The sequence below is a fragment of the Elgaria multicarinata genome, chromosome 16, assembly GCF_023053635.1.
Source record: "Elgaria multicarinata webbii isolate HBS135686 ecotype San Diego chromosome 16, rElgMul1.1.pri, whole genome shotgun sequence".
NCBI classification, from domain to species: Eukaryota; Metazoa; Chordata; class Lepidosauria; order Squamata; family Anguidae; genus Elgaria; species Elgaria multicarinata.
The window spans coordinates 7,763,582-7,779,171 of NC_086186.1; the positions used below are offsets into that span (position 1 = coordinate 7,763,582).

General features: G+C 44.9%; 1 protein-coding gene across 1 annotated transcript in view; it reads right to left on the minus strand.

Annotated features, from left to right (window-relative positions):
* FAM81A (family with sequence similarity 81 member A) overlaps positions 1–15,590 on the minus strand; it is a 31,429-nt gene that overhangs the window by 4,398 nt on the left and 11,441 nt on the right. The window contains exons 2-5 of the mRNA XM_063142621.1: positions 12,909–12,978; positions 10,017–10,290; positions 8,751–8,869; positions 1,518–1,647 (exon numbers count right to left, since the gene is read on the minus strand). Of these exons, the coding sequence (XP_062998691.1) occupies positions 1,518–1,647; positions 8,751–8,869; positions 10,017–10,290; positions 12,909–12,978 (593 nt within the window). The remainder of the gene's footprint in view (positions 1–1,517; positions 1,648–8,750; positions 8,870–10,016; positions 10,291–12,908; positions 12,979–15,590) is intronic.

A 15,590-nucleotide genomic window follows, 5' to 3' on the forward strand; every position in this document is an offset into this window, starting at 1 on the left:
CTTCCCCTCCCTTCTGTTCTTATAGTATTGAATGGGACAGTGCCTTCTAGTGGGCGCTTTGTAGCATAGCTTCCCCTGTACATAACCCTAACCCTGTAAAATCTATAGTATTTTAGCCACAATTAAAAATTAGCCATAATTAATTTCACTCATTGATTTCAGGTCAAATTATGCATAGCTTCTCTCAATTAGGGCCGATGTGTTTGGAATGAAGGTGTACATTGGGTGTGGGGAAAGGTAATTGGAAGTGAGGGAGGGCCTTCTCTCCTGTGGCACTCCAGCTGTGGAACGAGCTCCCCAGAGAGGTTCGCTTGACGCCTACACTGTACTCCTTCCGTCACCAGCTGAAGACCTTTTTATTTTCTCAGTATTTTAACACCTAATTTAACTTAAATTTAAACTTTGCTCTTTTAATTCCGTATTTTAACCTATATCAAGTTCTGCTGTGTGGTTTTATCCTGGTTGTGCTTTTTATATTGTATTTTGTATTTGTGTTTTTAGATTGTTGGTTGTTTTATTATGCTCTTCATGGTTTTAATTTTTGTGAACCGCCCAGTGAGCTTTGGCTATTGGGCGGTGTAAAATGTAATAAATAAATAAATAAATAAATAAATAGTTTAGATTTAGAATTTCAGATTTGCTCAAGGTCCACCTGAACTATTATTAATACTTAAATCGCACAGCATTAGGAAGATAAATTCTGAAAGATTCTGAAAGACACATTTCCCTGTATAAAATCTGGAGACACAGCCCGCTGGGCTTCTTCCAGATTCAGGAAAGCCACCAGATGTTTAAATGCAGATGTTTGGAATGTCATGGGATGGTGACTAACACACACCACGGGCTGCTGAGTAACGCTGGGAGGATAATGACTTATCGCATTTCTACAGCATGATTCCCTTGCATAAGGCTTTCCAGATTGTGAGTACAACCACAAGCTTGCTTCCAAAAGGGAGGGAACAGCCTCAGGACATGTCCAGGACCTCATTGTAGGTTTCACCAGAGGCACCTGGCTAGGCAGCATAGGAAACAGAATGCAGCGCTATGTCGTTTGAGTGGTTTATTTAAAACATTTATTCCCCGCCTTTCTTCAAGGAGCAAAAGGCAGCTAACAACATAAATGAAGCAAAGAAAAGCAATTTCAAAAAACAATTCAACATCAACAGTTATAAAGCAGCTATAACACACTAGTACAGCACAGAGAAAGAGAGAGAGAAATACAAGCCATCATATATAATAATTTAACCACAGCAATTAAAACCACTTCAAAAAGGACACAATCATTTCTAGTCCCAGAACTTTCCTAAAAGGGAAAGTTTGGACCATCCTCCAGCCGTCAGAGGCAGGTGGGACAGGTCTTTTGTGGGAGAAATTTCCAGAATTGGAGCATAGCCCAATGTTTGCTGCTGGTTTTAAAAGATCCACATTTCTCTGTTTTGCAGAATTCAAAAGAAGATACATCCATAACAGCAGCTAAGAATGATGCAAAATCCATTAAAAACAACAACAGCTCTTACCTGTATTTCTGCTTCTTTGATTTTAGACTCCAATATCAGTTTAGTTGTTTGTTGATCTTTACTCAGGTTCTGAAGTCTTTCATAGGTGACTTTGTGCTCAGCAGACAATCTGGCTAACCCAGCATCACACCTATTCAGGAATTTGGGGGAATGGCTGCTGTTAAAGACATATTTTTCCCATTGTAGCTTGCTACAAACATATATGACTTTCACTTAAAGCTCCCAACGCTCCAAACTATCACAAACTAAGGATGTTGGAGGAATCCACCTAGGAGGTGAGGTTTGCAGAGCTTATAAGCATTGGCATAACACTCCTTCTCCACCCAAAATACTCACTGGAGCCAACACTGCCTGTAGTTAAGATTGACTCATGTTGCTAGATGTTGCAAATAGTGTGTCCAAGCAATTTGAATACACAGACACACTCAAGCCTGCCTTTGACAGATGGGATTCATATTATTATTATTATATTTATCTTCAGTAGAACACTCTGTGCCTTAACAGAACTGTAAGAACAATAGGGTTAGGAGTTAAGATTATGGGGGTAAAGATCTGAGTGACAGACATATCTTGGCATACAGTGGCCAAAATTACATCATCCGTAGACAAGAAACTGTCTCATGTCTGGTAAATCGGAGAAGGAGCAGCAGGCCGTCAAAGTCAGCAGAAACCATTCCCAAAAACAAACCCAATGTCATTCTCAACGGATTTCAGTCTCTATGGCATTGGAATTCCGCTCCATTTCCAACCGCAGGAAAGAAAAACTATTTGTAGGATACCTTGATCGTCGGTACCCACTACTCCTCAGGACCAATCCCCTTCTAAGCTCATGGTCTCCATCTTGATTTCCCACCAGCCTGCATTTTCCAGCACTATTGGAATGCCCTTTCCACAGACCCTCGTCTCACTCTGCACCTCAGCATCTTCAAGGAGCCTTTTATAAAATCCCTCTCTTGCCCCACACCCTTCCCGTAGGATTCATCTCTTCCCCTTCCCTCTTCTTTATTTTCAAACTGCATTGTCACAAGCAGCAGGAGCACTTGCAATTCGGAGAAGGAAGCTGATCAGTTTTCAGAGTAGCCGCTGTGTTATCCTGGGTTAGTAGATTGTGTGTGTGTAGTCCTTCAGCTGACACAAGACTCTGCAATGTTGGTTTTGTAAGCAATTGAGGGTGTCTCTACATTCATGGGGAAAAACCCACACCCTTCCCATGATTTCTTCTACCACCATCGTGGGGTCCAAATAAAATTGTTATTATTTATTTATATAGCACCAACAATGTACTTGGCGCTATACAGAATATACAAATAAAACAGCAATACCCTGCCTAGAGGCTTACAGTCTAAAATCATATATAAACATATGAAGGGGGGGAAAGGGTTACACAAAACAGAAATAAAGGAATAATCATAGCAAAAAGAGCAGTAAATCAGGCTAAAATACCAAAAGCTTTGGAAAACAGATGAGTTTTCAAACGCGTTTTGAAATCTAAGATGGAACTCGTAGTTCGTAGATGCTCTGAGAGAGCATTCCAAGCAAACGGGGCAGCCAGAGAGAGCGGGTGAAGCCGGGCAAGAGAGATAGAAACTCTTGGACGGGAGAAGCAACATAACATTTGAAGAACGGAGGGTATGAGGGGGATGGTAGAGTGAAACGAGAGAGGAGAGATAAGAAGGTGCAAGGCCATGGCACACTTTAAATGTAATAATAAATAATAAACCTTTGAGAAGAGTGATTGGATTTGCAAAGTTCTGATTTATGGAGGATAAGGCCATCAGTGGTTACTAATGATGGCCATCTCCAGTATCAGAGGACGCATGCCTGTCTACAACAGTTGCTGGGGTCCATAGTTGGGAGGGTGCTGTTGCACCCATATCCTGCTTGTGGATTCCTGGCTGACAGCTGGTTGGCCACTGCGTGAACAGGATGCTGGACTAGATGGACCCTTGGTCTGATCCAGCAGGGCTCTTCTTATGTTCTTGCGCTTATGATCAGCAGCAGCAAAAGCAAACAAAAAGAACAGGCTCATAGCGATTTGCTAGTACACAGTATAATCTCGAGAAATCAATAGGAGTGTCTAAAATAAACTGCAAAATTATGGCCCAGCAGCGCCTTTCAGATCTCAGAGGGGCAAAGGGAGGGTTTGCTTCTACTGTGTCGCTGAAAAGCTTTTGTTGTTGCTGCCGACAGTTCTAAGACGCCGCTGCACAATGTGGAAAAGCTCACTGTTTTATGAGTTCTGCCAAAGCGCGCTCTTTCTCTTTCTGTGTATGCATGCACAAAAGCAACACGCCTTGTGCTCTGCAGTAGGATGGCACAGAAAAGATGCTTGCCGTAAAGGAGAGCCTTGGTTGTCCCCATCACAGCACAGTGTTCTTGAACACTCTGTTCCAGTGTACCAGTGGATGGCCAACGTGATCCTCCCGAGCCTCTGGCACAGTTTGAATGGTTTTAAAAGGGGACCAGGGCAATTGAAGGAGGGTCAGCTCATGAATGGAGGCCGGTCGTGATAGCTGGAGATCTATTTGGAACCTCCATGTTCAGAGGAAAAATAAGCATTGAATAGGAGTTATGGGGTGGGTGGGGGGAGTGGGATAATGTAATTGCCATCATGCCTGCAACTCAGCTAGAGCACACACTGACATAAGAGTAGCCCCCACAGCGCAAGCAATCCTGGCGGCAGTATTTTTAGGGATGCCAATAAAGTTGCACACGATCCAAGAGATGCATCTTAGTATCCTCTACGGCAGTGCAAGACGCAGCCTCAGGACTTTAGGATGGATTTTAGGACGTCCTCGAGCAAGGCAGCCTCAGCGACTCCTTTAATTTAGAGCTATTGAGTTGGAAGGAACCTCAAACACAGGTCAGCTAGTCCAACCACTGATGATTCAGAAAATCCATTACTGCATGATAGAGAGGAGGTGGCCGCTCAATCTCTGCTTTAAAAGCTCTAACAAATGAGGGTCCACCACCTTTCAAAGTAGTTGGTTCCAATGTCAGACAGCTTTACTATCAGAAAATTCTTGTTAATGTCTAACTGAATCCCCTTTCTTGTAATTTGAACCCACGGCTCAGGTCCTGTCCTCTGGAGCTCCATTATCTATGTGAAAGCCCTTCAAATATTTGAAGATGTTTCCCCTATCAACTCCCAGAGCTTTTCAACATGAGGAACTTCTGGTGTGCTCATCCCTCCTTACTCGTGGTTGTTTACAGGTCCTTGAGATGACATCATGACTCAGTTTTCCTCCTGTGTCTAACCGGCAATTTTGGAGAATTTTTTTAGAGCAAGGAAAATGTGGCATTTAATTATCAAAGCGAAAGAAAGGTCAATCTCCTCTTGTGTATTTGCGCTATTCTGTTATACCACAGTGCCACCTAAAGGTTTATGAAGCGAAGAAACAGGAAAGGAAATGTTCCTCATGTAGTGCCCAGATCTCAATTCTGTGACAAATTAGATTAACAGCCGATGACAGATGATAATGAGCTTTTCCTGTTGAAAATCTCATTATTGTCTCTTCTCCAGTCAACTTCTTTTCTCACTTCAAGCTCCCAACGCTCCAAACTATCACAAACTAAGGATGTTGGAGTCTAGTCAACTCTGCCCCGCACACTCAGGTCCTCTGGGAAGAATCTACTTCAGCTAGCAAAAACTAGATTAACAACTGTTACCCAGAGGACCTTCTCTTCTGCTGCTCCCAGACTGTGGAATGGCCTGCCAGAGGAGACTCGTCAACTTAACGGTCTACTAGCATTCAAGAAAGCTATAAAGACTGATCTCTTCCTGCAGGCCTATCCAGTGGAATTTTAAGATGTTTTTAGGATGTTTTAAAGATGTTTTAATCATGTATGGTATGTTTTTAATCAGTTTTTAATGTGTACTTTATATCATGTTTTTATACTGTTCGTTTTATACTTTGAATGGTTTTAGTTTTTGTGAACCACCCAGGAGCTTCAGCTGTTGGGCGATATAATAATAATAATAATAATAATAATAATAATAATAATAATAATAATAATAATAATAGGACTTGAACTCCAGACCCCTCTCCATCCTCCTATGGAAATGTTCCACTTAAACTTGCAAGAGGTGAGATGTGCAAATGGGGAATTTTCTCCTGCTGCCTTGCTGGGTGTGCTGTGCCAAGTGAAAATGATTCTGCTGTTGGGTCGTTTGGTGCTTTGCAGACCTTGGAGCTCCAGTGAATGCTGGCCCTGCCTGAAAGAGATCCTGGAATGTGCTTCTGGGGTCATACGTTGTAGTTGTTTGGAGCAGCAACATAAGAACCTAAGAGGAGCCATGCTGGATCATAGAATCATAGAATAGCAGAGATGGAAGGGACCTACAAGGCCATCGAGTCCAACCCCCTGATCAATGCAGGAATCCACCCTAAAGTAGGGTGACCATATGAAAAGGAGGACAGGGCTCCTGTATCTTTAACAGTTGCATAGAAAAAGGAATTTCAGCAGGTGTTATTTGTATATATAGAGAACCTGGTGAAATTCCCTCTTCATCACAATAGTTAAAGCTGCAGGAGCTATACTAGAGTGACCAGATTTAAAGGAGGGCAGGGCACCTGCACCTTTAACTGTTGTGATGAAGAGGAAATTTCACCAGGTTTCCCATATATACAAATAGCACCTACTGAAATTTCCTTTTCAGTACAACTCTTAAAGATACAGGAGCCCTGTCCTCCTTTTCATATGGTCACCCTACCCTAAAGCATCCCTGACAGATGCTTGTCCAGCTGCCTCTTGAATGTCTCTGGTGTGGGAGAGACCACCATTTCCTTAGGTAACTGGTTCCATTGTCGTACTGCTCTAACAGTCAGGAAATTTTTCCTGATGTCCAGCTGGAATTTGTCTTCCTGTAACTTGAGCCCGTTATTCCGCGTCCTGCACTCTGGGAGGATCGAGAAGAGATCCTGGCCCTCCTCTGTGTGACAACCTTTCAAGTATTTGAAGAGTGCTATCCTGTCTCCCCTCAGTCTTCTCTTCTCCAGGCTAAACATGCCCAGTTGTTTCAGTCTCTCTTCATAGGGCTTTGTTTCCAGACCCCTGATCATCCAGACCACACAGCGGTTCACACAGCAGCCAACCAGCTGTTGACAAAGTACCCATTAGACGGACATGGGCGTAACAGCACCCTCCTACCCGTGTTCCCCAATAACTGGTGTCCATCGGCTTACTGCCTGTGATACTGGAGGTAGCACATAGTTATCAGGACTAGTAGCCATTGATAGCCTTCTCCTCCATAGGGCTCATAGGTCCTCCTAGCTAGCCTGTCAGCTCAATGGGTGGGTCAGAGACTAGCCGCCTGAACCAGAGAAACAGGATCTCGGATACAAATTCTACTAGACGATTTTTGCCTCAAGTGCATCCCCCCAACACAGGAGAGATGTACGCGTCCTCATAACATAAGCCTTATTTTGTATACAGCTGCATCTCATGAGAACGTATATTTGCGCAAACAGCCTTTTCTCCCTAAATAACTCGTATTTTTAATTGCAATACGCGCCCCGATGTAAGACGACATGAACAAAGAACCCTCCCTGCAAAGGAGGTTCACTGAGTCACTCTCAAGTTCAGTGGTGTTAGATCACTGGGACTGGTGTTCCTTTCACTGACTTAATTGATTTATGTTATAAACTGAACAGAAATAACAACGGAGTCACAGGACAACACAGAAAAAGAGAAAGAGGCTGAAATGGAAGAAGGGGAATAGAATGATATGTTTTCAAGTCCTCGGCAAAAAACAACGGGCACCTCAGCACCCCATGCAATTCACTGCTTTCCTCCCTCATGCACATGGCTCAATTACACCAATCGTTTCTCAAGGAGTAAGGGCACCTACAAAGAAGAAAACAGCTTCTCCAGAGCTACTGGCTTGGACAAGACCCAACAGTTCAATGCACCAACCCAGTTCAAGCATTTGCAGAAGTATGCTAGGACGAACCTTCAGTTTTTAAATCTCGCTTGAAAACTCGAAAACTTTTCAATCGTAGCGTAATCATACTAGTCTGTATTTTAGTTTTCATGCCCCCTACCCCGGTTGGTTTCCCCCCTCCCTCCCCTTGTCTGTTACTGTGATTTTAGATTGCAAGCCATATGGCAGATGGTCTTGTTTTATTCTGTACAGCGCCATGAACATTGATGGCGCTTTATAAATAAATAAATAATAATAATAATGAACCACTGAACGAGAAATTGAAGCGTGCAGGCAGTTTTGTCCAATGTGGCCTTTAGATGACTGCTCTGCCACTGCCGGGTCATCACACCATCAACATTACCCCTGTTTTCTCCTTTCCGTCTTTAAATGGAAAAGGAAAGTCGGTTAAGGGGGGGGGAGGAGGAGAAGGAAAGTGGAGGAGAAAGACCTTCTCTAGTGACCCAGTGAGGTCACTGCTTTGGGATTGTCCATCTCACGTTTTAATGAGAGGAATGGTAGGCTTTGGACCAGGTTGGAGGTTGCCAAGATAGAGCCGGTACTTCTGTGGATTTCTGTTGGGGCTGTGCGATTGGGGAGGAGCCGTGACCCAGCGGGAGAGCACCTGGCCTAAATGCAGAAGGCTCCAGATTCAATCCAGGGCATTTCTAGTTTGAAAAAAGGATCTTGGGCTTCAGGTACAAGGAAAGCTTTCCACTGGAGGCCCTAAAGGGCTCTTGCCAGAGAGAGTAGACATAACTGGGCAAGCTGGGCTTATGGTCTGACTCCAAATAAGGCCGCTTCGTATGTGGCCTTCAGCGTCATTGCTGCACATCAGGGCAAAGCTGGGAGGCTTCTACTGCTGATGGAAGTCTTAACTAACCAGGCGCCCTCCAGATGTGCAGGATTGTAGCTCCCATAATTCCCAGCTAGCATAATTAAAGGCAGTGGAGGCTGGTGGCTCCAATGTTAGTGGGGCGGTGAATCTGTTCCGGGTTTCAGTCAGAACTCTAAAGGAGCTGTTCAAGGTGCAAAGTATTAGAGTACTGACTGAAACCCAGAGCGGGTTCACCATCCCACTGACATCGGAGCCACTAGCCTCCACTGACCAAAGGCCATGCCAGTTGGGAATCATGGGAGTTGTAGTCCAACATCAGGAGGGCCCCCAGTTGGCTAGCCTATATTCATTCTCAAAGTATACGGAGTTCTGCGGGAGTTAGGTCACTTTCGTGCTAGGGAATACCGCTGCAGTTCCCCCAAAATGGATGCCTGCCTAACCTTCAAAGAACCAACAACCCAGGAGAACTGACCTTGCAACTCGGCCTCTAAGGTCGCCCAGGCCGGATAACTGACGCATCTCCAGGCTCTTCAAGGTAGAATTCGTTCCGTAACTAAGGTTATCCCGGACACGAATCTGTTCCTGTAGAACCTGCAATTAAAGAGCAGTAAAAAGGGTGAGGCTGTGCCCCCTGTCATAAAAGGCATTAGACCATGGTGAGCAACTTGTGGCTGTCCAGATGTTTTTGGACTGCAATTCCCATCATCCCTCAGCACTGGGTAGGCTGATGGGAGTTGTGGTTCTGGATCTGGAGGGCTGCAAGTTGCCCATCCCTGAATTAGACCTATCCTCCATCTCTTTGTCTATCCAGAGGCAATTGGTCATGGTGGCTCAATAGAACCTCCATGTTCAGGGACAGTGCACCTTTAAATAGCAGCTGCTGCAGGGGGCTAAAAGAGGTGGTGGTGTCTGTGGCCTTCATATCCTGCTTGTGGATGATTGATGTGAGAAGCAGGATGCCAGACAACCTTGGCTTTGGGTTTGATGCAGAATATTATACATAGTGTAATTACATGGAAAAAGACCCACAAAGTCAATCCCAATGATGTGCTTGTGTTATTCACACGCATACCGCAGCTGTGTGGGGCTTGGTGTGTGTGCGTGTGTGTGTGTGTGTGTTTGCATTCAAGGGGCCATAGTGATCACAAATGAAAATCCAGGAAGTAGTAATTATGCATCTCAATTTATTTATTTATTTTTTAAAATAAATTAAAGTGAAACATAATGTACCTTTGTGGAGATGGTAATTATCCCAGAATAATTAACACTGAGTGTGAAGGTGTGATCTACTGTGTGTGGCACTCAAATAGAACTGTAAAGAATTTGTTCCAATTCTTACTGTAGCTAAACCTCTAGCCAAGCCAGAGCGCGTGTCACCGAAACAATAGCATGATTTTTTTTCCTGTTTACGCTCTCCTTTTTCTCCTTCTCAGTTGATTTTCCTTTGCTGAACTCTAGATTGCATGGCCCTTGGGGCAGGGACTCACCTCTTGTTCTCTGCGTGGTGTTCCATGCCTGCTGATGGAACACCACCATCATCAATCATCATTACAACAACAACAACAACAACAACAACAATAATAATAATAATAATAATAATCTGATGAACAATACTGATTCCATCTCCAGCAGTTTTACTGATAAAAATGTACAGAAAGGAGGGCTGTAGATTCTTAAGTTTCAATCGCGCTTTAAACAATGCACGCACTGGGCTGGGCCCCAGAGGTTTGCCCCTGACCTCAATGTCCCGGTTCAGCTGCCGGACGATGGCGGTAATGTTGCGGATATGTTCTTCCAAAAGCTGCCTGGCCAGCCGGTCCCCACCGCCTTTGTTCTGCATCCTGTGCAGCGTGCAGACGATGTCCTCCTTGATCCGGAAAGCGTGTTCCACAAGCGCCGCGGTCGTTTTCTCATGGCTGAGGATTCTGTCCTCCAGCTGGTCCACAAGTCTGGCTGAGCCCAGAGGAACCGCTGTCAGGGCTTGGCTGTGGAGGGGGATATTCCGGATCCGTCTAAAGGGAGGAAGCAGCCGAGAGGCAGAGATGCTCATTTTCTGGAGCGCGCAAGAGCTCACCTGCCACCCAACTTACTTCGTACATTTTTAAAAATCCCACCTGTCTTCGAAAGCACTCAGAACACCTTACATCACCTTTTACCCTCCCAACAACCCTGTGAGGAAGGTGACAGGCCCAAGTTCACCCAGTAAGCAAACCTAGGTTTCTCTTTTCTTAGTCTGGCACTCTAACCACTGTACCACACTGCTTCAGTCATTATGATTCATTGACCTGGTCCACATATTGCAAGAACCCATGGTTTAACAAACTGCAGGTTGTTGGGAACGAAGCAGAAAGGAGCAGGCATGCTAGTTGTCGCTGCCCCCTTGCTCATGCTGCAGCCAGGTGGAGCTAAACAACCCAAGGACACTGTGTCTCTGAGTTGTTATCATGATGTCCAAAAACCAGAATTGTGGTTTGTTGGGGGAGGAAGAACAGAGACTTGCAAGCCATGGTTTGTACTGAGGCTAGAGTTGTAGAAGAACAAGCCTTTCTGAGCGGCAAGGCTTTTTTCTCTTCACACATCACCAAACTTTTAAAATTCTTTAAGAATGAATACATATATTTCATAGGGCTTTGGAAACAAAGCCCTATGAAGAGAGACTGAAAGAACTGGGCATGTTTAGCCTGGAGAAGAGAAGATTGAGGGGAGACATGATAGCACTCTTCAAATACTTGAAAGGTTGTCACACAGAGGAGGGCCAGGATCTCTTCTCGATCCTCCCAGAGTGCAGGACACGGAATAACGGGCTCAAGTTAAAGGAAGCCAGATTCCAGCTGGACATCAGGAAAAACTTCCTGACTGTTAGAGCAGTACGACAATGGAATCAGTTACCTAGGGAGGTTGTGGGCTCTCCCATGCTAGAGGCCTTCAAGAGGCAGCTGGACAACCATCTGTCAGGGATGCTTTAGGGTGGATTCCTTCATTGATCAGGGGGTTGGACTCGATGGCCTTGTAGGCCCCTTCCAACTCTGCTATTCTATGATTCTATTTATTTATTTATTTATTTATTTATTTATTTATTTATTACATTTCTATACCGCCCAATAGCTGGAGCTCTCTCTATATATAAGAAGATAAGAAGAGCCATCCTGGATCACACCAAGATCCCTCAACTCCAGCATTCTGTTCACATGCTGGCTAACCAGCTGTCGACAGGAGGCCCACAAGCAGGTCATGAGTGCAACAGAACCATCCCGCCTATGTTCCCCAGTAACTGCCTCCAATACTGGACGTAGCATATAGCCATCAGTTCTAGCAGCCATTGATAACCTTCTCCTCCATGAATCTGCCCAATCCCCTTTTCAACCCATCCAAAGTGGTCGGCATCACTACCTCTTGCAATAACAAATTGCATAGTTTTAATTTTGCACTCTGTGAAGAAGTGCTTCCTTGTATCTGTCCCGAATCTCCCACCAATCAGCTTCCTGGGATGACCCCATTGGCTCCTGGTATTACTAGAGAGGGGTGGGGGGGTGGAATGTCTAACCTTTCACTTTCTCCACATCATGCATGATTTTGTATCTCTCGTGCAAGCACTGAGTCATTATTGACTCTTGGAGGGACGCCAGTTTTCGCTGACGTTTTCTTGGCAGGCCTTATATAGAGGGGTGGTTTGCCGTTGCCTTCCCCGGCCGTTATTACCTTTCCCCCAGCAAACTGGGTACTCATTTTACCAACCTCGGGAGGATGGAAAGCCGAGCCGGCTGCCTGAAACCAGCTTCCGCTGGGATCGAACTCAGGCAATGGGGAGAGTTTCAGCTGCAGAAACTGCTGCTTTACTGCTCTGCGCCACACGAGGCTCTATATGATTTTGTATACCTACATATTTTTTTATGATGAGCCCTGCTGAATCAGAGCAAATCTCTATCTCATTCAGCGTCCTGCTTCCTTCTGCAGTGGCCGTCCAGATGGCAAACCCACAAGCAGAGTAAGATGGCAGCAGCGCCCCCTACCCCCACCCCCGTGCCTCCCTAAGAACTGGTAAACGGCCCTTGCCCCGGTAGATGGAATAACTGTCTCCTGCCCCTCTTTCACACCACTGGGTATAACCTAGGGATGTGAGAGAAACTCACCCTGTCGAATTTTTTTTTTTAATGAATTAACCAATTCACATGTCTTGAACATAGACACAGTTTGGTCAATGGGTGCATGCATCCAAAAATGTGTCGATTGAAAAAGGCACACAAATCCACATACATCAATGCATAGATTACGAAGAATGTTTCAGGATTTTCATACAGATTTTTTTTTTTAATAGCAAACTCCTAAGGAAATGGGATGAAATTATGTTGACCTCAAAACACTGATAACCCGGCAGAAACGATATTGACTAACCTGTCCATTCCTGAATGCATACTGTGGTAGAAATGTCCTCTCAGGTACTTCTAGGAGGGAGATTGCAAAGACTGAACCTGGGGCCATCTATATGCAAAGCGTGCACCTTCTCCTCCTGGACTGAAGCGTCCCCCCTCCCCTGAAAGAACCCCCCAAAATATAGGATAAAATAAACACACACACACACACACACCCCGCACCACTTTTCAAATCTAGTTTCTCACATGCCTCGTGGTACCTTTCAGTCGGTCCCAGGGTCTGGAAAATCGGGCTCCTCTGCGCCATTTTCTCTTTCCAAGAATTTATGCCTGTTGGGGAAACCGCAACCCATTACACGACTGAAGCCATTCAATCAATGGGTTCAAGCGACTCCTTTCAAGGAAATGATATTGGGAGGCATGACAGGAGCGGTTCTCCCGGCCTTCTCTAACCCCAATGTTAAGACTGTTAACATTGTTAACAATGTTAACCCCACTACACTAAGATTGTAGTGCCTGAATTTGCTTTCCTTTTCCCCCTCCTCCTCCTCCCTCCCTCCCAATCCCCTTTCCTTTTGTGTCATGTCTTTTAGATTGTAAGCCTGTGGGCAGGGACGGTCAAGAAATACTTTTGTAAGCCGCCGTGAGAGCCTTTTTTGGCTGAGTGGCGGCATAGAAATACTTAAATAAATAAATAAATAAATAAATAAAATAAATGTTGGCCATATTGGCTAGGAATCATGAGAGTTGCAGATCAATACATCTGGAGGCCATCAGGTTGGCCATCAGAGAGCTTCGACTATTGGGCGGTATAGAAATGCAATAAATAAATAAATAAATAAAAATAAAATAAAGCATATCTGGAATCCACACAGCCAAAAAAGCTTTCCAGAGGGGAGGTCTATGTTTGGCGAAGCTGCCGGATATGTCACATTTTTAACCCTAACTTGGTGTCCTCCAGTTGTGTTGGACTATCGATGCTGCTGATGTATTTATTACTAACATTTCAATACCGCCTTACCAGCAAAAAGCCATCAAGGCGATGTACAACAATTTAAAACGATAAAACCTTACAACCATGAAAATAAGGTCACTAAAACCAGTAAAAACATTAAAACTTTAGAACTACACATTTTAAAAGGCTAAACTCAAAAGATGCATCTTCACACCTTTTCTAAAGGCCATGGGAGTGGGAGCCGATTGTAGGTCTTGGGGGAAGAGTATTCCATAGACTACAATGCCCATCATCCACGGCCAGCCTGGCCATTGGCCCCTCTAGCTCTTTTCTACCTCTGTGCCTTGCCTTGCTGGATGTGGCTTGACACGCCTTCTCTAACCTACCACTTCTTTTTGCACCCTGGTCAGATGCTGCAGCCCAACCACACCTTGCTGGCAAAGGCGCCATTTTAAGGTAATCCAGGGGGATCTTCCTCTACCCCGATGGGCGCTGGTTCCATGGAAAGGAGGGCGGGTGGCACGCAGGACTTCTCCAACGCATGATGACGATCCCAAATCTATTCCGCACAACCTTAACTAGCGCTCATTTCATCCCGACACAATAACATGCAATATAAAATTACACCAGACTCCGGCATCGCTGCTTTGCTTTCTGAAGGGTGGGGAGAGGGGGGGATTCACACTGCTTAAGGATTTTATTATATTTAGCGGTATATAAATATTACAACTAAATAAATAAATAAAGATGAGTAATGAAGCCAGTCTATAGCTAAAGGGAAGCCAAACTGGGGTGGGTGGGTGGGTGAGGATAGCTGCTTGCCATCTTGGGAGGAGGAGGAGGATGGCCAATTGCTTTGAGGCTGATCTCACATTCCCTGCAAACGCCAAACTCCCACTGAAATCTGGCAGGATGCGCTACCAAGACTGCTTTGGGATTGCTGATTAAACATAATGCAGTATGGTGCGCAGATGGAAAGGGAACAGAGGGGTTATTTCAATGGAAGTGTCAGCTTTGGAGACGGAGGGGGCGGAGCGAGGAAGAAAGGACGAAATGGTACGGATATCCTGCAAAATATCACAAGGTCCTACGTGTCCATGATGTGGTGCCATGTTTTGCCAGCATTGCTCAGAAAACAGAGGGGGGACACACACACACACACACACACACACACACACACACACACACTCAACTTTGGAAATGCTCTGTGTGCCCCCCCAACAAGTTACTATAGCTCTTGGATTGAGCTCTTGAAAATAAAATTGTTTCCGTGACCATAGTGACTACTTATATACAAATTAGCCAAAGGTTGCTGTTGCGTGTTTATTATTGCATTGCATTTATATCCTGCCTTTTTTCCTCCAAGGAACCCAAGGCGGTGTACATAATCCTCCTCTTCTCCATTTTATCCTCACAACAACAACGACCCTTTGCGGTAGGTTGAGCTGAGAGTCTGTGACTGGCCCAAAGTCACCCAGTGGGTGACTAGAACCCAGATCTCCCGACTCCCAACACTCTAACCACTCCACCGCACTGTCATGTTCACTGTCAGCCCCCATACCCACCCCACCTTTGAGCTGTTGGCTAAGATTTTGGGGATGCCATGAAATATTCTAGCTGCTCAGGGGAGATATATCAGCAATAGAATGTCAACAGACAGTGCATCTTGTGGAATATGAACGTGTGGTTGATTTGGATAGGAGAAAAGCTTCACTTAAAGCTGGCAGGCTGGAAGGATTGTAGGAGGTAATGAGGGGCTGAGAAATATGCCCAAGGTTGGGGAAATGGGGTACCGGCAGCCCAGTGGTACAGAAGTGCCCAGGATTGTTTATTTCCTGTGCATCTAAGCTGCTTTTCCAAACAGTGTCCTCCCCACAAAGTGGCATACAACATTACAAAGGGGGAAAAATTAAAACAGAATACAGATTTCCATAAATCAGCACACTTAGAATTGAACATTAACATTTAAAACAGGGAAGAAACTAAA